Genomic DNA, 22127 nt, shown 5'->3' with positions numbered 1-22127 from the left:
GAGGCAACTTTCAGTGATATGTGGACATGTACCCCCAGATCCCTCTGCTTCTCCACACTACCAAGTATCCTGCCATTTACTTTGTAATTATCTTTATTTGTCACATGTACGTCGCAACATACATTGAAATAAATGATTTGCGTCAATGACCAACACAGTCCACGGATGTGCTGGGGCGGTCCACAAGTGTCACCATGGTGGCAGGCCCACAACTTACTAACCCTAACCGTACACTTTGGAACGTAGGAGGAAACCGGAGCACCTGGAGATAAGCAGGAAATGAATCCCAATCGCCGGTGCTGTAAAGCACACACTAACCATTACCTTCTATACTCTTATGATGGCTAAATAGAACGTGCATGTAGGCATTTTGGTATAGGAATTCCTTTATACTTACTGTCACCGAACAATTGATACTAGAACGTACAATCATCACAGCGATATTTGATTCTGCACTTCCCGCTCCCTGGATTACAAATATTAAATATTAAAAAGATTAAAAATACTTAAAATTAGTAAATATTAAAAATCTAAATTATAAATCATAAATAGAAAATAGAAAAACGGGAAGTAAGGTAGTGCAAAAAAACCGAGAGGCAGGTCCAGCTATTTGGAGGGTACGGCCCAGATCCGGGTCAGGATCCGTTCAGCAGTCTTATCACAGTTGGAAAGAAGCTGTTCCCAAATCTGGCTGTATGAGTCTTTTCCTGAACTTTCTCCCGGAGGGAAGAGGGACGAAAAGTGTGTTGGCTGGGTGGGTCGTGTCCTTGATTATCCTGGCAGCACTGCTCCAACAGCGTGCGGTGTAAAGTGAGTCCACGGACGGAAGATTGGTTTGTGTGATGTGCTGCGCCGTGTTCATGATCTTCTGCAGCTTCTTTCGGTCTTGGACTAACAAAGAATTTGTTAATTTGTTAATTTATGCTAACAAAGAATTTGTGCAGACTAAATTGGCTACTCATTTAGGAGCAAGTTGTCAAGCATGTGATATCCATTTTAGGGTACTTACCTGCTTGGATCTGAAGCTGTGGAGTCCACTGGTCAGAATTTCCTACAAGTGAGAAAGTCCTCTCCTCTTCAGGCTCCTCAGCTACAGCACTGTGCAGAAGTTTTAGGCACATATTTATCGCTTGGGTGCCTAAGGCTTTTGCACAGTACTGTAGTAATTTTATGTATTGCACTGAACTGTTGCCGCACAAAACAAATTTCATGATGCATGTGAGTGATGATAATCCTGATTCTGATATGGGTCTCTATTGTGGACTGAGAGTGGAAAGGGGGACAGGGAGAGGGGAATCATGGTTGGGAAAAGGGGACAGGGAGAGGGGAATCATGGTTGGGAAAAGGGGACAGGGAGAGGGGAATCGTGGTTGAGAAAAGGGGAAGGGAGAGGGGAGGGAGCGGGAAGCATCAGAGAGACATTCTGTAATGATCAATAAACCAGTTGTTAGGGATCAAATGTCCTTGCCAGGTGTCTCAGGGCTGGGTGTGTCTGCACCCGCAACCCACTGCCCCCTGCCCCCTGCCCCGGCACTCCTTCTCTGCCACCTGTCCCACACCCCTCCTGCAGCACTCCACCTTCGCCATTCCCAACATCCTTTGCTCCCACCAGATTTACAAACCCGCTGTCTGCTCTGCGTTAATAAATATAGTACTGTGCAAAAGTCTGCACCCTGGCTATATTACTGAATGTGCCTAAGACTTCTGCACAATATTGTACTTGTTGACGCTCCCCCCCAGCCACCATGATCTTGACAGGCACATCTCCACTCCAAACTAAGTCCCAATCCTGAGTCTTTCTGCTTGCTCCACAAAGAATGAGAAGCCTTGGGCCTCGTGGTCAATACGATTTTGTACCAAGGAGCCCCATGCACAGAACATACATTGTCTCACTGCTCATGACAGCTTCATGGACCCTACCCGTGGTAGAACGATCTGTAGACCTCAGCTAACCTAGCCATCACCCTGCTGTGATTCATCTCCGCACTTTGTACACATCGGGTGGCATTTTGTCTATTTTTATGACGCTCAACCCAGCACAGATAGAAAGCGTGCAAGGAGCCAACCAGATTCAAACCCAGGACCATTCACCTTGAAGTCAGGTGCCACTACACCACCAACCAACCAACCACCACCGGACAGCAAACTCAAAATGGACTGACACAAACACATTCTTCTAAACAGGGGTCTCAATAATTTAATTTATATTATTTTTCTAAACATCCACAACAATAAATAGGAACCATAATAACATTAATAACAGTTCTGCGAAACAACCACAATGTATGACTTTATTTCCTCAACTATCTGAAGTGCAATCAAACTTCATGACTTTAACACTGAAGTCAGTGGTGGAATAGAAGGAGAACAGTCTCCCAATGGAGTGGAGTGGTAAAAGGTGGCATTAGAACTAGGCTCTCCACAACTCTGCACCTCCATAATTACTTATAGTTTCAAGTGCCGTCCACTTGGGCAAGAATGTGGACGACATCTGGACAGATTGCCCCTAGCGAGGCTCTTATCGTTGCTCTGTCATTGCCCTACACAGTGATGTTAAAGGCACCCGTTGGAAGTAAAGCTACGTTAGTGATTAGGTGTATGATCACACCAGAACACTACTGCACAAAGATGGGTTAAAAATACTGGTCTGAATGAGAATTGACCATAAAAAAAAATCCAACTGGTTCACAGTAGCTTTTAGGAAAGGAAACCTCCTCTCCTTGCTGAGACTGGCCTTTATATGACCCCAGCACCATAACAATAGGGGGTGAATCTAAGCTACCCTCTGAAGTGGCTGTGCAGACAATTCAATCAGGGGCATCTAGGAGCAGCCAATAAATAATCTTCAAATGATAGTTATTTGACCCAGCTGAGTCCCTGTGTTAATTCAGTTAAGAGGCCAGCCCTATGCCCCATGGGAACAACCCACTTGGGTGCATTACTGAAAGTCATGCAGCCATGGGGTTCTGCTTTGTCAGAGAAGTCCCACGCATGAATTCCAAAGACCGGACTTTTTAGACCTATGTAAAAGTTACTTTCACTCTTGACTTACTGGGGTTCCTCCTCCTTGTTGGTTAAAACAAACATCTTGTTGCCAGAAAGAATCGTGCTGGCTGTAGCCATAAATTGCTCAGTACACTTCATAACAACAGTGATTGCACTTCAAAATAATTAACAGGGACAGGGATGGAGGTAATTTGAAAATTAGCTTATATAAATGTGAATTTTATATTTTACATTGATGAAAATATATAAAATTCATAAACACGAGAAAATCTGCAGATGCTGGAAATTCAAAGCAACACACACAAAATGCTGGAGGAACTCAGCAGGTCAGGCAGCATCTATGGAAACGAACAAAGCATCGATGTTTCGGGCTGAGATCCTTCATCAGGTCTGAGAGGGAAGGTGGGGTGAGGGGAAAGAGGCTAGCTGGAAGGTGGTAAGTGAAGCCAGGTGGGTGGGAAAGGTCATGGTTGGTAAGGAAGGAATCTGATAGGAGGGGAGAATGGATAATAGGAGAAGGGAAGGGGGACGGCCCCAGGGGGAAGTAATAGAAATATGTCTTTGGTATTACCAAATAGTTATAAAGTTTGCACTTTTTATTTTGAAGGTATAATTATAGTTGTAACACAAACTTTGATCATTTAGGAGGGGCTGAATTGATAACAAAGATGTTATATTGTTTTTGTTTCTACTTTCCAGTCAATCTGTCCTTCTACTATGTCAGTCTTGGATCCTTGCGGGACTCGCAGCAAAGTGGTGCATGGGGTGGGCCGGTAACATTAAACCACCATGTAAAGGCAATGGGCCGATCTTAAAAGTGAAGCTGTTCTCAATAATCACTTTCTCCTGTTACAGCGTAAGTACAATAAGCCAGCAGGTCACTATGAGGGATTGGTCTTTAGGAGAATGATGCTGAGTATGCAGGACAAAGCGATTGGCATTGATCTGTGCAGCTGACGACAAGAGACACACACAGTCGCTCCCAACTGCAGTCCTTACAAAATGAAAGTGTCTGAAAGATGACACATCTTCATCATGTTCTGTTTTCTGGCTTAGTTAATTAAAGCACTGAGTTACATACAGTTTTCAACATTAAATTCAAACTGCACTATTTGCAGAAAGGGTCAAGTGATGTCTTTTAATAAGAACCAGAACTGATTCTTATCAAACGATTGCTGAATTTCCTGCAGTTAGCGTTGGAGTTCAAACAATATGTTTATCTGCAAATTCTGTGTTACAATAAATATGTGAATGGAATACCTTTTTGCTTTGGTCACTCAGAGTCAGAAACAAATATTCCTGCGTGATTGAAGACTGAGTAAAACTTGCATCCTGGTTACTGACACTACAGCCCCAAACTCCAATGTGCAAGCATTTCCTGCTTTCCATTACTCTGGGGTTGCAGGCAACACCGTCCACTCCACACAGCAGCCTCCACACATCGGTCTGCCAGTGAGATCGGAATTTACTGCCGAGCTGATATCATGCCCACTCATGTCAAGAAGCAGAAGGCTGAGAAATACCCATAAGTTCCCTCAGGTTGGATCATTCAGTCATAAGGAGGATACGTCTGGTTGAAGTCCAAGAGACCACAAGGAATTTTAAGGAGATGATGTCATTACTTGTCATATAAAGAGACTGCAATTATCCAAATAGATTAGGAAGAAATCTAAATAGCGTTTCTTTAATGCCTTTCAAAATGTCTGAGAGGAGTCTAGAGCAACCCACACAAAATACTGGAGGACCTCGGCAGGTCAGGCAGCATCTAAGGAGGGAAATGAACAGTTGACTGTATCTCAGACCTGATAAAGATCTTGGCCCGAAACGGTGACTGTTTATTCATGTCCATAGATGGTGCCTGCCCTGCTGAATTCCTCCAGCATTTTGTGCGTGTTGCTCTGCATTTCCACAACCTGGAGGACTCTAGAAAATTGCTGTCACTGTTGGAAATTAGTGGTTAATTTGTGCTTCCACGGACACCACTAAAGCACTGAGTAGATGATGTATTTTAATGAGGTTAGCGGCGAATATGAATATTGGATAGGATACCAGGTTAATGGCCCCTCATTATTTCCCCCCAGAGTAAAGCCATTTATATGTTATGTGCACAGGCAGACAAGATTTCAGCTTAACCTCTCATCAAAAGTCAGCACTTCCGACAATGTAGCACTCACTCAATCTAACACTTCTTTTTAACACACGCAAAATGCGAGAGGAACTCAGCAGGTCAGGCAGCATCTATGGGGGGTGGGGAATAAACAGTTGACTGGGTGGGACTCACCCCTGATGAAGGGACTCAACACAAAATGTCAACTGTTTATTTGTTTCCATAGAGGCTTCCCGACCTGCTGAGTTCCTCCAGCATACTCTGGATTTCCAGCATCTGCAGAATCTTTTGTGCTTAATCCTTCTTTCTTTTACTGGATTGATTAACCCTGTCAACCTTGTTAACTGTGTTCAGGTTTCTGGAATGAGACTGGAAGCCACAACCTTCTGACTCAGAGGAAAGAATGCTGGCCACAGAGACAAAACCAGAAGTTTAATGTCAGGCTGATGACGTGAAAGTGTAAGCCAGGAACAAAAGTTCTCCAATTAACATCGAAACTAGGCAAGCTTGATGTACACGGCTACTTCAAATACAAACTCAAAGTTCTACCAAATATTACTGAAAATGGCTTCAAATTCAAGTTCTTCTGGACTATACACTGTCACAGCCATCCACTTCTTTGGGTGGGCCATCATTCATTTGAACTTTAGTATTATAGTCCATGTCTTCTATTTTTCCCAATATGTAGGTAGATGTTTTTTCCATAGTTAACCATTGACAAAAATTCAAATGCACAATGATTTTCCAGATTTTAAACTAGTCTTGGAGATCCATGTTGGACATACTGAGTTTGCTGAGCTTTCGAGTGAAGCAGGCCCTTCCAGCTCAAGGGACTCATTTATGGTCTTGTGTCGTTCGGGTTGCTTTAGAACAGCAATGCTTCTGTTTTGCTCAAAAGAAGGGAGATGTCTTACAGGAGGTGGAGAGGTTCGGGCATCTCCACCTCTTCCTTCTCTTCACTCGACGAGCTATCCAGCTTGACGATGCGGTTATTCATTTTGCTGAATTCCCGGGCTTTGATGCTGTGAGCGAGAGACAAAGAGAAACAGGGAGGCCATATTTAACCCATGCTAACGATCAACCTTCTTGAAGTGGCAACTCAACAATAGTCAGCATCGCTGAAAATTAAGCAGCAGAACACGTAGCTCCCGAGCAACCAAAATTCAGCTGATGAAGCAGTTCTGCTGAAAACCACACTGACTACTGAGCTGCATTCCACTGCATTGAACCAGTGCAGCTTTGTAGGTGTACGATTGAATTGGCCAAAAGTGTGAATTAAGGGGCGGTTGCAAATTTGTAAAATTCACCTAGATCTTTTTGCTTAGAAAATACCTTTAGGGGTGCCTTGCTTTTTCATAAAAAAGAGAATTAAAGAATTTGGTAAAGCACACAAAACGCAGGAGGAACTCAGCAGGTCAGGCAGCATCAACGGAGGGAAGTGGGTGGTCGATGTGGAGTAGGCTAAAAGGTCGGCAAAACACCGTGGGCTAATGGGCCTGCGCTGTGCTCAAAGTTCAAAGTAAATTTCTTATCAAAGTACATACTATATATGTCACCATTTAGAAACTTGAGAATCAATTTCCTGCAAGCATTCAGAGAAGAACAAAGATACAAAAGAATCAATGAAAAACTACACACAACGACTGGCAAACAACCAATGTGCAAAAGAAGAAAATCTGTGCAAACACAAAAATAAATAAATAATGAGAAGATGAGTTATAAACTCCTTGAAAGTGAGTCCATAGGTTGCTGCTTTGTACTGTACGGTATCGTTCTATGATGTTTTCATTTGGCACTCGAAATGCAACATTAAATTTAGGAAACTGGAAATCAGCATCTGTTTTGTTAAACTTTTTGAATGATACAAATATTGCAATTTAAGTAATATAGTGGGAACATTTGCAGACATATCATGTTGCCAGTAGTGCATGCAAGCTCGATTTCAAAGTTTAAGAGAAGTTTGGATAGGTACATGGGTGGGAGTGGTATGGAGGGCTATGGTCCCAGTGCAGATTGATGGGAGTAGGCAGTTTAAATGGTTTGGCATGGATTAGAAGGGGTGAAGGGCCTGTTTCTGTGCTGTACTTTTCTATGACTCTATTATGTAAAATTATGAGGGGTGATTGATAAGTTCGTGGCCTAAGGTAGAAGGAGATGAGTTATACAGCTCTCGTTACATGCACGTGCAGTTCAACTCTTTGAGTGATTATGCAGAAAGTTTGAAGTTAATAACTTTTGTGGTATTTCTGTTTCAGATAATTGAAAAATGCAAGCAAGCACTGTCTGAGAAAATGGACAATTCCGGCCTTCGTGCAGTCATCTGCTACCTCGGTCTCAAGGGCTTATCACCCAAGGAGGTCCACGAGGACATGGGTGGCAACACCAGGGGAGGGTACCCTTCTTACAGCATGGTGAAGAAGTGGGCTGCTGAATTCAAGCGTGGCAGAGAGAGCCTGGAAGACGACCCCCGTCCTGGAGGGTCTGTCACCGTCATCACGCAGGAGACCATTGACAAGATCCATGACATGATTTTGACAGATCGACGAGTAACACAGCGGTACATTGCCACAGAGCTGGGTATCTCCCAGGAACACGTCCATGCAGTTATCCACAACGAACTCCAAATGACCAAGGTGTCAGCTCGCTGGATCCTGAAACTCCTTGGGCCTGATGAGAAGCAGATTTGGCACAACATGTCAAGGGACAATCTAGCCATTTCTGATGCATATCCCAAGAGATTTCTCCAGCAATTTGTCACCTTGGGTGAAACTTGGATCCACCACTTCTAACCAGAGACGAAAGAACAATCGAAACAGTGGAAACACCCAGGACCTTCGGCTCCCAAGAAAGCCAAGTCGGTGATGTCTGCAGGCAAGGTGACGGCCTCGTTTTCTGGGATGCAAAGGGAGTGCTGCTGGTGGACTACCTGGAAAAGGGTTACACGATTACAGGGGCCTACTACGCTGATCTCTTGAGACAGCTACAGGAGAAAATCAGGAAGATTCGGCGTGGGAAGCTGACAAGAGGAGTGCTCTTCCACCAGGACAATGCTCCAGCCCACAAGTCCACAGTGGCGATGGCTGCCATCCAGGAATGCAGATTCAAACTCGTCGAACACCCGCCCTGTTCACCTGATTTGGCACCCTCGGACTACTACATGTTCCCTAAGATGACGAAGGAGCTCAGTTGTCACCATTCTGACACTGATGATGACGTCATCACTGCTGTGGACCACTTTCTGGAGGTCCAAGACGCCGACTTCTACAAAGAAGGGATCCGTATGCTCCTCGACCGCTGGACTAAGTGGGTAAACGTAGGAGGGGACTATGCTGAAAAATAAATGTGCCAGGAGTTCTAAAATTTACTCCTTCGACCTTAGGCCACGAACTTATCAGTCACCTCTCGTATTCTGATGCACATTGCACCCAGTAAATCGCTCTGAACCTTGACGATGGCCGTTGGGAAGATGTGGCGGACATTTTTTACCACAGACCTGGCTCAGAAATGGGATGTCTAAATAGCTTTTGGGCATCTTCTCAGCAGTCCAGGGGACTGCTTTGGGAATCTTAACATCCACCTAAGGGGCTGAGAATCCACCGAATCAACAAACCAAAATTTTTAAACTTCAGGTACAGGACTTGAATAGAACAAACACCTCCTTTAGCCTATCGTACCATTCAATAAGGTCATATTTGATTCAATCCTGGGCTCAATTCCAATTCTCCGTCCAATAACTTGAACCTCTAAGGTCCAAAAACTTATTTATCAACCTTGGATACACATAGTGACTCTCTGATTCTGATAATTCCAAAGAATCACGATCTTCTTAGAGAAGAATCCATCCTTATTTTGGTCTTAAATATGTGACCTGATGTGCCCCCTTAGTGTTACACTCACCCCCACCAGAAGGCACAGCATAGCATCATTCCCTTTTGAAAATTACAGCTGAATCTTTTCTACTATTACTTTATCCGGTGCATTCCAGATCACCAATACCTGCTGCTTAGAAAATAATCCTACATTCGCTTGCATTAGCCGGCTGGTGGCGTAGTGGCATCAGCGCCGGACTTCGGAGCGAAGGCTCCCGAGTTTGAATCCAGCCGGCTCCCTTGCACGCTTTCCATCCGTGCTGGGTTGGGCGTCGAGCTAGCAACTCGGCCTTGTAAAAATAAGAAAGCCTGCTAAAAAAGCGCGTCCCGATGACTCCACCCGGAGTTAAGGGCTTTCTTCTTCTTCTTCTTTGCTGGCATGTTGTTTTAGGTTTGTGTCGTACAGTTATCAACAAGGTACTGGTGTTGGAGAGGGTCGAAAGGAGATTCACACAAATGATCATGGATATGAAAGGGTTAATGTATGAGGAGTGTTTGAAGGCTCTAGGCCTGTATTAGCTAGAGTTTAGAAAAACAAAGGGAGGTCTCATTGAAAGCTATCAAACATTGAAAGGGCTAGGTAGAGCAGGCGAGGATGCTTTCTCCAGAAGGGGAGTCTAAGATCAGAGGGGTGTTTCTTTAGAATAGAGATGAGGAGGAATGTCTTTAGCCAGAGGGTGGTGAATTCACTGCTGCAGACAGCTGTGGAGGCTAAACCACCGGGTGTATTTAAAGTGGAGGTTGATAGGTTCTTCATTGGTAAGGGTGTCAAAGATTATGGGAAGAAGACAGGAGAATAGAGCTAAGGGAGATAATGAACCAGCCATGATGGATGGTGGAGCAGACTCAATGAGTCTATTGGCTTAATTCTGCTCCTCCGTCTTATGGAAACTGTCTCCCTATCTATTTGATTCAATTGCAAAATGGTTTCTATTAAATATCCCCAGCAACACTGTTTGCCCAAGAACATTTCAGCATCACTCACCTCTCCACAATAATGAGGTACCTCATTCCAGTAGAACTCCTCGGTACCCTCTGCAAGTTTTGAAAACTTTTCTAAAAGGTGGTGAAGGGACAATGATTTAGAGATCGTTAAAGAAACGTAGTTGCAGGATGGAGATGATAACCAAAGGTATCAGGAAATAAGGAAAAGTAAGCAGGAGGGTAAGAGGGGTGGGGTGCTGCTCTTAATTAAGGATGAGATCAGGGTGATATTGACAGATGATATAAGGATCAGAATGTTGAGTCCATTTGGGTAGAGATTAGGAATTGGAATGGGGAATTAACATCACTGGTGGGAGTTGTCTATTGGCTACTGAATAATAAGATTACAATGGCCTGGGCATTAATCCACAAAATATCTGATGCATGTATGAATAGGATTGGAGTTTTGATGTATGATAGGGTCTTTAACTTTCACATAGATTGGGCGAATCAAGTTGACTTGAGGAGGATTTCATGAAATGTATCCATGATAGCTTTCCTGAACAGCATGTTAGTGAACCTACAAGGGAAAGTGCAATCTTAGATTTGGTCCTGTGCAATGAGACAGGTAAAATTAAAGAACTTGTTGTTAGGGATCTTGTTGGAAAGAGCGATCACAGCAGGATTGAATGTTCATACAAATGGAGGGCACAATCATTCAATCTAAAACCGGTGTACAGTATTTTGCCTAAGACAAGGTAGACTGCAATAGGATGAAGAAGGAGAGGGCTAGTGTACAACGGGAACAAAGTCTATATAGTGGGACAGTTGAGGAACAGTGGAAGGCTTTCAAAGGGATTTTTCATGGTGCTCAACAAAAGTATATTTCAGTTAAAAGCAAGGGTGGGGAGAGCCAGCACTAAGGCAATAAAAGGCATCACAATAAAACTGATGCATACAAAGCTGCCAAGAGCAGTGGGAAACTGGAAAACTGGGAAAACCTTGAAAAGCAACAAGAAACCACAAACCAAGCAATAAAGAAAGGAGAATGACAGATTATGAAAGGAACTAGTTCAAAGTATTAAACAGATAGTAAAAGTTTTTATAATTATATAACCCAGAAAAAGGTGGTTACAGTGAACGTAGGTCCCTTGGAAGATGAGAAGGGGGAAATTAATGTTGGGTAATATGGAAATTGCTGAGGTTTTGAATGGTATCCATCATCAAGGATCCCCATCACCCAGGACATGCTTTGTCCACATTGCTACCATCAGGAAGGAGGTACAGGAGCCTGAAGGCACACACTCAGTGATTCAGGAACAGCTGCGTCCCCTCTGCCATCCGATTTCTGAATGGACAATGAACTCATGAATACTACCTCACTACTTTTTTATTTCTGCTTTTGCACTACTTATTTAACAATTTTATATATATATTTATGTAAGGGGGTTTCGTCTTTTATGTTACTGTGTAGGCTAATTAAAATGGCTTCTTCGTTATGTTATACTTGGGAATGCTTCTTTGTTATGTTAAACACTGAGAAAGTTCTTGCGCTGGCAGTTTGTTTTGGATTATCTACTGGTAAGAGGACAAATGAACCAATTGGGTTAGTTGTTATGCCTGTGGGGTGTCTGTAAGAGTATGTGCGAGGTTTGGGGGGAGAGGGCGGGAGAGAGAGACAGAGGACGGACCAGGTGCTGTGAGTCCACTAACGGGGTCGGACCCGGAGGAGGGTGTTCGGCGAGGAGAGGAGACAGAGACGAACTCGTGTGGAGCGTCTGGTTGACCACCGTTGTTGGTCCCAGGCGGCTGGTCAAGGTGGTCCAAGGGGTCACAGGGTGAAGAAGAAGGGTCCTGAGCTTCAACTGTTTTTGCACGAAGAGATTGAACTTTGATAAGTGTGGCGCCTTTTATTTTCCTTTTATATTTTATTCTCTATTAATTATATAGTTCCAGTAATATCTATAAACTGTAAATCATTTAATCGGATCTGGTGTATTGTCTGTTATTTGGGCGGGGTGGGGTACATCACACAGCATCCACAAAAACTAATTACCCAGTTTGGTGGGGTCGAGGGCTGTTTCCCTAGATGACAGCGAGCCGAGCGACCCTGAGGGTGGCCAGGGGGGGCTACATATGTATTTTTTTACTGTAATTCACAGTACTTTTTTTCTTGATAATATCCAGCATTGCATTATACTGCAACCACAAAGTTAAGAAATTTCACAACGTATGCCAGTGATATTAAACCTGATTCTGATTCTGATTTTGATGCTGACTGTTTTGTGTTGGCCTTCACAGTGGAGGACACATCTAACTATCCAAAAAAGCGATGTTATGAATGCAACGGGATGTGAGGACCTTGACACAATTGCTATTACTAGAGGTAGTGTTGAGCAAACTACAGTAGAAGGTCAAAAGTTGGAGAAGTCCCCTAAGATGATGCTGGCAATATCTGGCAGCATTTTCCAGACAGCTCACAAAACTACTAGATATATTTAATCTGAACTATGATCACTGCAATCAGCAACCTGTAATTTCCCTTAAGAAATGTACTTTTGAACCGCCTAAATGAACTAGCAATTTTACAATCTCCTGAAGGATTCCATGAACTTGACTCTTAAGAATGTGGTTCAGCACCTTGAAGACAAAGGTTGATCGGTCATCGTTGGAAAGGACTTCCGGCCCGAGAGCAGAAAATGAGTGTGTTCAGCCCCACTACTCTGTGCCAGTTAAAATCCTTCACCCGAGCCCGTCCAGTCTGTCTGTGTTTGACCGATCTCTCTCTCTCTCTTCTCACTACTACCATCAGGCGGGAAGTGCAGGAGTCTCTGATCCCACACTGCCAAGCTTGGGAGAAGTTGTTGCCCTGCAGCCATCGGTCTCCTGGACCGACTCCATTCTCCTCAGTGCTGAGCTGACTCCACAGTCTGTGGATTCACTTTCAGGGCCTCTGCAGTTCATGTTCTAAGTGGTACGTTTACTTTTTTTTCTATTATTTATAGGATTTGTCCTCTTTTGCACACTGAATGTTTGCCAGTCTTGGTTGTTTGTGGTGTTTTGAGAATTCTGTTGTGTTTTTTTTTTGTTTTGTGACTGCCTGCAGGAAGATGAATCTCAAAGTTGTATTAGGTATACATATTTTGATAATTAGTTTGAACTTTGATCCTGATGGGATGCATCCCAGCGTATTGAAATTATACAATGTTGAAAGGACTAGATAAGGTGGATGTGGAGAGGATGTTTCCTATGGTGGGGGTATCCAAAACTGGAGGGCACAGCCTTAAAATTGAGAGGCAGTCCTTTAGAACAGGGGTAAGGAAGTACTTTTTTTAGCCAGAGAGTAGTAAATCTGTGGAATGCTCTGCCACAGACTGTGGTGGAGGCCAAGTCTGTGCGTATATTTAAGGTGGAAGTTGAACATTTCCTAATCGGTCATGACATCAAAGGATACGACGAGAAGGCAGGTGTATGGGGCTGAGTGGGATCCAGGAACAGCCATGATGGATTGGTGGAGCAGACTCGATGGGCTGAATGGCCGAATTCTGCTCCAATATCTTATGCTGTAAATGATAATTTACCAAAATACTCTGAACTCTGGGCAGGTCCCAACAGATTGGAAGACAGTGAATGTCATGCCACTATTGAAAAAAAGGATGTAGGGAAGAGACTTAACATCAGGGAAAATGTTTGAAGCTGTCATTAAGGGAGAAATAGAGAGACATCTGGACAGAAGTGGTCCCATCAGGCAGACACAGCATGGATTCATGAGGGGCAGGTCCTGTTGAGAAACGTACCATTGTTCTTTGAGGATATAATGAGCACAGTGGATAGAGGGGAACAGGTGAATGTTGTATTCTTGGATATCCAGAAGGCGTTTGATAAGATGCCACACGAAAGACCTATCCATAAGATAAGGATTCATGGAGTTAGGAGCAATGTATTATTACGGATAGAGGATTGGTTAACCAATAGAAGGCAGAGAATTGGGATAAATGGGTGTTTCTCTGGTTGGCAGTCACTGGAGAGCCCGAGTACCACAGGGGTCAGTTGCCGGGCCACTAATGTTCACAATATACCTTACCGATTTAGAAAAGGAGACTGAGTGTAGTGTGATCTAAGTCTGCTGATGACACTAAATTGAATGGGAAAGCAAATTGTATAGAGGATACAGAGAGTCTGCAGAGAGGTATACGTAGATTGGTTATAAGTGAGCGGGTAAGAGTCTGGCAGAAGGAGTACAACATTGGTAAATGCAAGGTCAGCCACTTTGGAAGGAAAATCAGAAGATCAGATTTAAATTGTGAAAGATTGCAGCATGCTTTTGGACAGAAGCACTTGGGAGTGCTTGTGCATGAATCCCAAAAGGTTGGTTTGCATACAACAGATTATCAAGAAGGCAAATGAAATGTTGACCTTCATTGTTAGAGGGATTGAATTTAAGAGCAGCGAGGTCATGCTGCAACTGTATAGGGTACTGGTGGGGCTGCTCCTGGAGGACTGCCTGCAGTTCTGGTCCCCTTACTTAAGGAAAGACACACTGGCTTTGGAGATGGTGCAAAGGAAGTTCACCAGGTTGTTTCCAGAGATGAGGGGGTTAACCTATGAGGAGAGACTGAGTCATGTGGCTCTATACTCACTAAAATTCAGAAGAATAAGAGGGGAATCCTACTTAAACATATAAAATCATGATAGGTAGTGGCAGTAAAGTTGTTTCCACTGGTAAATGAGACTAGGACTCAAGATTTGAGGGAATAGATTTTGGGCAGAAATAAGGAGGAACTGCTTTTCCCAGAGAATAGTAAATCTATGGAATTCTCTGACCAGGGAAGCAGTAGAGGCTACCTCATTAAAAACATTTAAGCTAAAAGTTAGATAGATTTCCGCATAGTGGTGGAATCCTACAAAGTGGTGGATTTGGCCCAGGACATCACGGGTAAAACCGTCCCAACCATTCAACACATCTAAATGAATCACTGTTGTAGGAAAGCAGCATCCATCATCAGAGATCTCCACCACACAGGACATGTTCTTTTCTCACTGCTGCCATCAGGTAGAACGTACAAGAGCCATGGGACTCGCACCATCAGGTTCAAGAACAGTTACTACCCCTCAACCATCAGGCTCTTGAACTAAAGGGGATAACTACACTCATTTGCCCATCCATTAAGGTGTTCCCACAACTAATGATCTCACTTTAAGGGCTCTTTATCTTGTTAACTTATTTTCTCATTATTTATTGCTATTTATTTATATTTGCACTTGCACAGTTTGTTGTCTTCTGCAATCTTTCATTATAGTTACTATTCTATAGATTTGCTGAGTATGCCCACAGGAAAATGAATCTCAGGGTTGTATGTGGTGACAGATACGTACTTCGATGATAAAATTTACGTTGAACTTTAAGGAAGATAGGATAAAGGCAGGTAAATGGATTGGTGTCTACAGCCAGATCAGGCATGATCTTACTGAATGGCGAAGAAGGCTCGACTGGCCAGATGCCCAATTCCTGCTCCTATTTTTTATGTTCTTATGAAATTAATACAAGGCACAACCTTCACTCCATCCACCACAATAGGTGATCCTTCCTGGTGGTGACACATTTTAATTTAACTTCCCACTCCTATTCCGACATGTCAGTCCATGGCCTCATCTCGAGCCACGATGAGGCCACTCTCAGGTTGGAGCAGCAATACTTCATATTCTTTCTGGGTAGCTCCCAATCTGACAGCATGAACATCAATATCGCTAACATCTGATAATTTCTTCCCTCTTCCCTTTCTCTCTTCCTCCATTCCCTATTCTTGATCACCTCTTAGCCTTTCTCTTCTCACCTGCCCATCAACTCCCTCTGGTTCCCCTCCTGCTTCCCTTTCTCCCATGGTCCACTCTTCTCTTCTATCAGATTCCTTCTTCTTCAGCCCTTTACCTCTTCCATCTATCAGCTCCCAGTTTCCCACTTCATCCCGTTTCCCCATCCACCCGTCTTTCCCCTCACCTGGTCTCACGTATCACCTGCTGGCTTATTCTCCTCTCTCTCCCCCTACCCACTTATTCTGGTTTCACCCCTGTTTCTTTCAAGTCCTGATGAAGGGTCTTGGCCCAATACATCGACTGTTTAATCCTCTCTATAGATGCTGCCTGACTTGCTGAGTTCCTCCTGCCTGTTGTGTGTTTCGCCCTGGATTTTCAGGCTCTGCAGAACCTTTTGTGTTTACATTCCAGCTGGGCCCTAAGCAGTTATTCACAAACATTGAAGTGATGGTCGTAATTACTTTTTCTCCATATGCCTCGATCACTAAGACTAATTATATCACCCATGAGCTGAGAAGTGGCAATAAGACATATTAGCATACACCAGGCCTTTGTCCTGGTCTGTATGTATCAGATCCCCACACTGGTGTGTGCCCTGCTGGCACCACAGCTCTGATTCCTATCTTACCAGTAGGGTTGCCGTTCATTCTTCGACATGGTACGCCACACGTGTGCCAAAGCTTTAGTAGCAACAGTAGAGGCAGTTCCAGGATGGTCACTGTGGACACACAAGGCATTATCATCACTCACTTTGAATAAAATGAAAAACAACTTAACACAACAATACGTGGCTCTGTTGCAACCAGAAATGTTGCTTTATCCATGTTTTTCCTGCATCCTGGATCCCTGTCCTGAAGGCACAGTTTGGCATTTGTTGTAAGGACTCAAAACTATGGATCTACCCCCATCTTCACTTCCACTGAAACCTGCTAGAATTTTTTTACCATCTGCTGAATTGCAACAGGAGCGTGAACAAAGGAGCAGAGCTAAAATGGGAGATGGTGGGAATGTAGTTAGGGATGGAGCTGAGAGCGAGAGGGTTCAGGGTGTCAGGTTCTGAGGAACTATCACCTATTGCCTGTCTTGTTCAAAACACAAAGACATCAGATCAGGAAAGCTGATCAACACCCCTACAAGATCTCCTACCACTAACTGAGGGGTCTGTGGATGTGTAAATAAATTTGACATGTCCCATTGATTTTTGCTAATTTTTAAAGATGTACCACAGTGGGGTGGCGGGGTGGAGATGTGTCTCTACCAAAGGAGGTGTACAGCTTCACTCCGCTAGCCTGCAGGTCACCCTGGGGCAAGGTGTAGCACCTGCTTAACCCCCCTCACCCCGAACAGGGTCATGTGAAGCCATGGGGGCAGGTGGTGGATGGTCGTACGAGCAGCCGGTGCAGATCACGTCCTGGTTATGTGACCACTGGCACCAGGCAGACAATCTCTGAAGAGTACTGATAATGGCTGGGATCACCCGTCTTGTAAAGACGCTGCCCGGAAGGCGGCAATGAAAAGAAGGCAGCTGCTCTGCCCAGGAATGTAAGAAACTGCATGGAGTTGTTGTCACAATTCAACACATCACAGAAACCGGCCTCCCCTCCATGGACACTGTCTATACCTTTCGCTGCCTCAGTAATAATCAAACACCCCCCCCCCGCCATGGACTTTTGCTCTTCTCTCCCCCATTGGGCACAGCACACCCGACCAGGCTCAAGGACAGCTTCTACCCAGCTGTAATAACAATATTAAGTTATTCCCTAATACAATAAGGCAGACTCTTGACCTCACCATCTTCCACATTATGATCTTGCACCTTATTGTCTACCTGCACTGCCCTTTCTCCGTAACAGTAACACATTATTCTGTAATTGTTTTACCTTGTACAAACTCATCGCACTGAGTAATGAGTAGACATGTATGAACAGTATGCAAGGCAAGCTTTTCGATGCTCCTCAGTACATAGAGTACTGTGCAAAAGTCTGAGGCACATATTGTATATATAGCTAGGGCGCTTAACACTCTCGCATGGTACTGTGGTAATTTTTTGTATTGCACTGTACTGCTGCCACAAAAAAAATAATGACAGATGTGAGTGATGATAATCCTGGTTCTGGTGTGGGTCTCTATTGTGGACTGAGAGTGGGAAGGGGGCAGGGAGAGGGGAATCATGGCTGGGAAAAAGAGAGAGGAGAGGGAAGGGAGTGGGAAGCACTAGAGAGACATTCCGTAATGATCAATAAACCAAATATTTGGGATCGAATGACCTTGCCTGGTGTCTCAGGGCTGGGTGTGTCTACATCCGCTCCTGTCCCTACCCTGGGCACTCCTTCTCTGCCACCTGTCCCACATAGAACCCCACCTTCACTCCTCCCTCCCCCTGGTCCTCCACACCATCCTACCATCCTTTGCTCCCGCCACATTTACAAACTCGCTCTCTGTTCCATGTTGACAAATAAGACTACTCTGCAAAAATCTACGGCACGCTAGCTAAATATGTATATACGACTAAAACTTCTGCACAGTACTGTATGACAATAAACCAATTTTAATTCCAATAATAAGGCTCTAGGAGAATATTTGCGAAGTACATTAATGGGGAAGACGAGATGTTCCTCTCTGTAACTGGAACAAAGGAAGGAAATGCAAACTTGCTGAAACAGCATCGTCTGAGGTTCCACTTTACTTCCTGTACTCACTGGAGTTTAGAAGAATGTGGGGAGGGGGTCTCATTGAAACCTATCGAATATTGAAAGGCCTAGATGGAGTGGATGTGGAGCGGATGTTTCCTATAGTGGGGGGCACAGTCTCAGAAAAAAAAGACGTCCCTCTAGGACAGAGCAGGGGAGGAACTTCTTTAGCCAGAGGGTAACGAACCTGTGGAATTCATTGCCACTGACCGCTGTGGAGGCCATGTCATTGGGAATATTTAAAGGGATATATTAAAGGTTCTTGACTAGTAAGGACATCAAAGGTTACAGGGAGAAGGCAGGAGAATGAAGTTGAGAGGGATAATAATGGAATGGTAGAGAAAACTTGATGAGCTGAATGGCCTACTTCAGCTCCTGAGTGTTATGATCTTATATACTGTACTACACCTTCACCCCCTTGTTGAATTACTGTACACACTTCCCCGGTAGGAAAAAAACTGTGCCATTCTCTCTCCCCAACTCAGTGAAATATGAAACTCTCCCTCCCCCATAGAACAGTACAGCATCTTACAGATATATCGTATCTCTGCCGCTTCCCTCTCACAGACATACTGTATCACACCTCTACTAAAACCCCCCACCCCCTGAATTATTGTAACACACTCTCCTTCTCACAGAAAAACTTCAAAGAGGTTAATCTTATTTCTCATGTACACTGAAACATACAGAGGAATGTGTTATTTGCGTCAACAACCAACACAGTTTGTAATTTTCTGAGGGCAGCTCACCACACTTCCGGTCCAACACAGCAAGTCCACAACTTACTAACCATAACCCATAGGTCCTTGGAATGTGGGAGGAAACTGAGTACCCGGAGGAAACCCAGATGGTCACGGGGACAATAAACTTGAACTGCATCATCAACCCTCTGTGCACACTCCATGTCTCTGCTGTCTTGTACAAAGTACGACTGTGTCTCCCTACCTGATATACAGCCTCCTATTAACGCGGCAGAACATGATGAAGCCATTGACACACTTCTTCTTGAGCTGGAGCGTGCAGCACCGCTTCCTGCGCACCCTGGGCTGCTTGCCGCGGTCGATGTTCTTGTTATGCTTCAGCTTGCTGGGAGCGGTTCGCTGTGGAAGGCTCCCCGTGTAGTATGGAGTCCAGGTGAGGTCATTACTCTCAACGTCGTCGCTGGAGGAGAGGCTGTGCTCGCTCTCATTGCTGTTCTGCAGGGGGACACTCAGGAGTCATATAACAATCCAATACACAATCCTCATACATTTAACAAGCCAATTCTGTGGAGGATTCTCTAACAGATTAATATTTTGCAAAGTTGAGCACGGTGATAGTAAAACAGTTTATTAAGGGATTAGACAAGATAGAGGCAGGAAATATGTTCCAGATGCTGGGAGAGTCCAGTACCAGAGGGCATGGTTTAAGAATAAGGGGTAGGTCATTTAGGACAGAGTTGAGGAGGAACTTCTTCTCCCCGAGAGTTGTGGAGGTGTGGAACGCGCTGCCTCAGAAGGCAGTGGAGGCCAATTCTCTGGATGCTTTCAAGAAGGAGCTAGATAGGTATCTTATGGATAGGGGAATCAAGGGTTATGGGGACAAGGCAGGAACCGGGTATTGATAGTAAATGATCAGCCATGATCTCAGAATGGCGCTGCAGGCTCGAGGGGCCGAATGGTCTACTTCTGCACCTATTGTCTATTGTCTAAATAGAGTTTAAAGATAGAAAAGAGATCAAAGATTAGATTTATTTGTCACATCTACACAGAAACATACAGTGAATTGCGTCATTTACGTCAAATCATATCAGTGAAGAGGTAGTGGGGACTGCCCGCAAGAGTTGCCTTTCTTCCAGCGCCAATATAGCTTGTGCACAACTCACTAATCCTAACACGTACGTCTTTAGAAAGTAAGAGGAATCCAGAGCACTCGGAGGAAATCCACACAGTCACGGGTGGAATGTACAAACTCCTCACAGATCCCAATTGGTGATCGCTGCCGCTGTGAAGTGTTTGTGCAAACCGCTATGCTATTGTGCCACCAAGATTATTCAGCTAAGTGCAAAGTATTGCATTTGGGAAGACAAATCATTGTAGGTCTTTCACCATGAGTGGTAGGGCCCTGGAAGTGTTGTGAAACAGAGGGACCTAGGAGTACACATACATGGTTGTTGGGATGAGCTGTTCTCCGATCCTGGCAATTTACTTGCAAGCATTTTGTCACCATGTGAGGACACATCGTCGGTGCGGTATTGATTGTGGTGTGTCCTCTGATTGCTTGGCTTTTATATACATTTGAATCAGTTGATTGGACATCATTTCAGAAAATCAGTTGTGATGTAGGGAGGAAATGAGGAAATCTCGTCACTGGTTGGCCCTGTGGCAAACTTTATGCATTATGGTCAGGTATTTTGCCCGCATTGGATCATAAATAGAATCAAGGTCTATGTGTTTGTTTACAGAATTGTTCGTGGAAAACAAAGATGCAGACCTTGATCCTATTTATGAGCCGATGTGGGCAAAATTCCTGAGGACAGTGCATGAAGTTCACCACACAGCCAATCACCGACGAGATTTCCTCCCCACATCACAATCGAGTTTCCGAAATGACATCCGATCAGCTGAATGACAGGTATATAAAGGCCAAACGTTCGGAGGACACACCACTATCAACACCACACTGACGGTGTCTCCTCATATGGTGACGAGATATCTGTAAGTAAATTGCCAAGATTGGAGAAGAACTCAATGCAACCTGAGCTACACATCTTCCAAATTACTTCCAACACATACATGGCTCTCTGACAATGGTACTGCAGTTAGATAAGTTGGTCACACTGCCCTTCATCAGTCAGGGCATTGAGTATAGAAGTTGGGATGTTATATTGCAGTTGTACAAGACGTTGATGAGGCAGCATCACTTGGAATATTGTGTTCGATTTTGGTCACTTGCTATAGGAAAGATGCCATCAAGCTGGAAAGCGTGCAGAACAGTTTTACGAAGACTTTGCTAGAATTTGTGAGACTGGGTTAGGAAGAGAGATTATGCAGATTGACACTTGGTTCATTGGAGCATAGGAGACTGAGGGGTGACTTTACAGAGGTGTATAAAATCATGAGGGGCAGAGACAGGGTGAATGCACACAGACTTTGCCCCAGAGTGGAGGAATCAAGAACAGGGAGTGCATAGGCTAGGGCAAGAGGGGAGAATTTAGTAGGAATCTGAGGGCACCATTTTCACCTAGAGGGTGGTCAGCATATAGAAAGTGCTGCCAGAGGAAGTGGTTGAGGATAGTACATTAACAACAGTTAAAAGGCAAGGTAGCAAAACATCACTTTAGAGTGCAGCCCACAACCAATGATCAGGGTTCAGTTCCTGGCGCTGCCTGTAACAAATTTGTTACTTACATGTGCTCTAAAGACCTATAGTTTGCTTATTTTTATTGTTTGTACAATTTGTTCTTTTTTCTGCACAGCGTGTGTTTGACAGTCTTCCTTTTTTAAAGTTGGTTTAAAGGGATATAGGCCAAACACAGACAAGTGGACATTTTCATGCTGAAGTAATGATGATTGTTGCTTAGGCAATGAAAATAGTGGTGAGGAACATTTTTCTCGCATAAAAGCAGGAAAAAGAATACTGCATCTGTAAAAGGGCAAACTCTGCAATGAAATTTTAAAAAGTTGAAAATATAAGCAGCTTATGAATGAAATGAATTAGGACCTAGTTTTCTTGCCC

At 44.1% G+C, this 22127-nt stretch overlaps 2 protein-coding genes across 2 annotated transcripts in view; one reads left to right on the top strand and one right to left on the bottom strand.

Annotated features, from left to right (window-relative positions):
• The first annotated feature begins 3752 nt into the window (after window positions 1-3752).
• LOC134353216 (uncharacterized) lies at window positions 3753-9909 on the top strand. Its single transcript, XM_063061238.1, has 2 exons — window positions 3753-3862; window positions 7369-9909. Exons 1-2 carry the CDS (start codon window positions 3767-3769, stop codon window positions 7900-7902), a joined length of 630 nt encoding a protein of 209 aa, XP_062917308.1. The 5' UTR covers window positions 3753-3766; the 3' UTR covers window positions 7903-9909.
• The window catches only part of LOC134353215 (meiosis initiator protein-like), a 99045-nt gene continuing 80670 nt past the window's right edge, over window positions 3753-22127 (bottom strand). The window contains exons 12-14 of the mRNA XM_063061236.1: window positions 19356-19606; window positions 16349-16438; window positions 3753-6135 (exon numbers count right to left, since the gene is read on the bottom strand). Of these exons, the coding sequence (XP_062917306.1) occupies window positions 6024-6135; window positions 16349-16438; window positions 19356-19606 (453 nt within the window). The 3' untranslated portion in view covers window positions 3753-6023. The remainder of the gene's footprint in view (window positions 6136-16348; window positions 16439-19355; window positions 19607-22127) is intronic.

Source organism: Mobula hypostoma, chromosome 10 (genome assembly GCF_963921235.1).
Source record: "Mobula hypostoma chromosome 10, sMobHyp1.1, whole genome shotgun sequence".
Classification (NCBI taxonomy): Eukaryota; Metazoa; Chordata; class Chondrichthyes; order Myliobatiformes; family Myliobatidae; genus Mobula; species Mobula hypostoma.
This window is presented reverse-complemented; position numbering and strand designations above follow the sequence as displayed.

Bases quoted from the DNA above. Each gene is read 5' to 3' on its own strand.
- LOC134353216 (XM_063061238.1), top strand. From the start codon at position 3,767: ATGGGGTGGGCCGGTAACATTAAACCACCATGTAAAGGCAATGGGCCG. The intron at 3,863-7,368 runs GTAAGTACAATA...TTTCTGTTTCAG, and splicing joins TCACTTTCTCCTGTTACAGC to ATAATTGAAAAATGCAAGCA.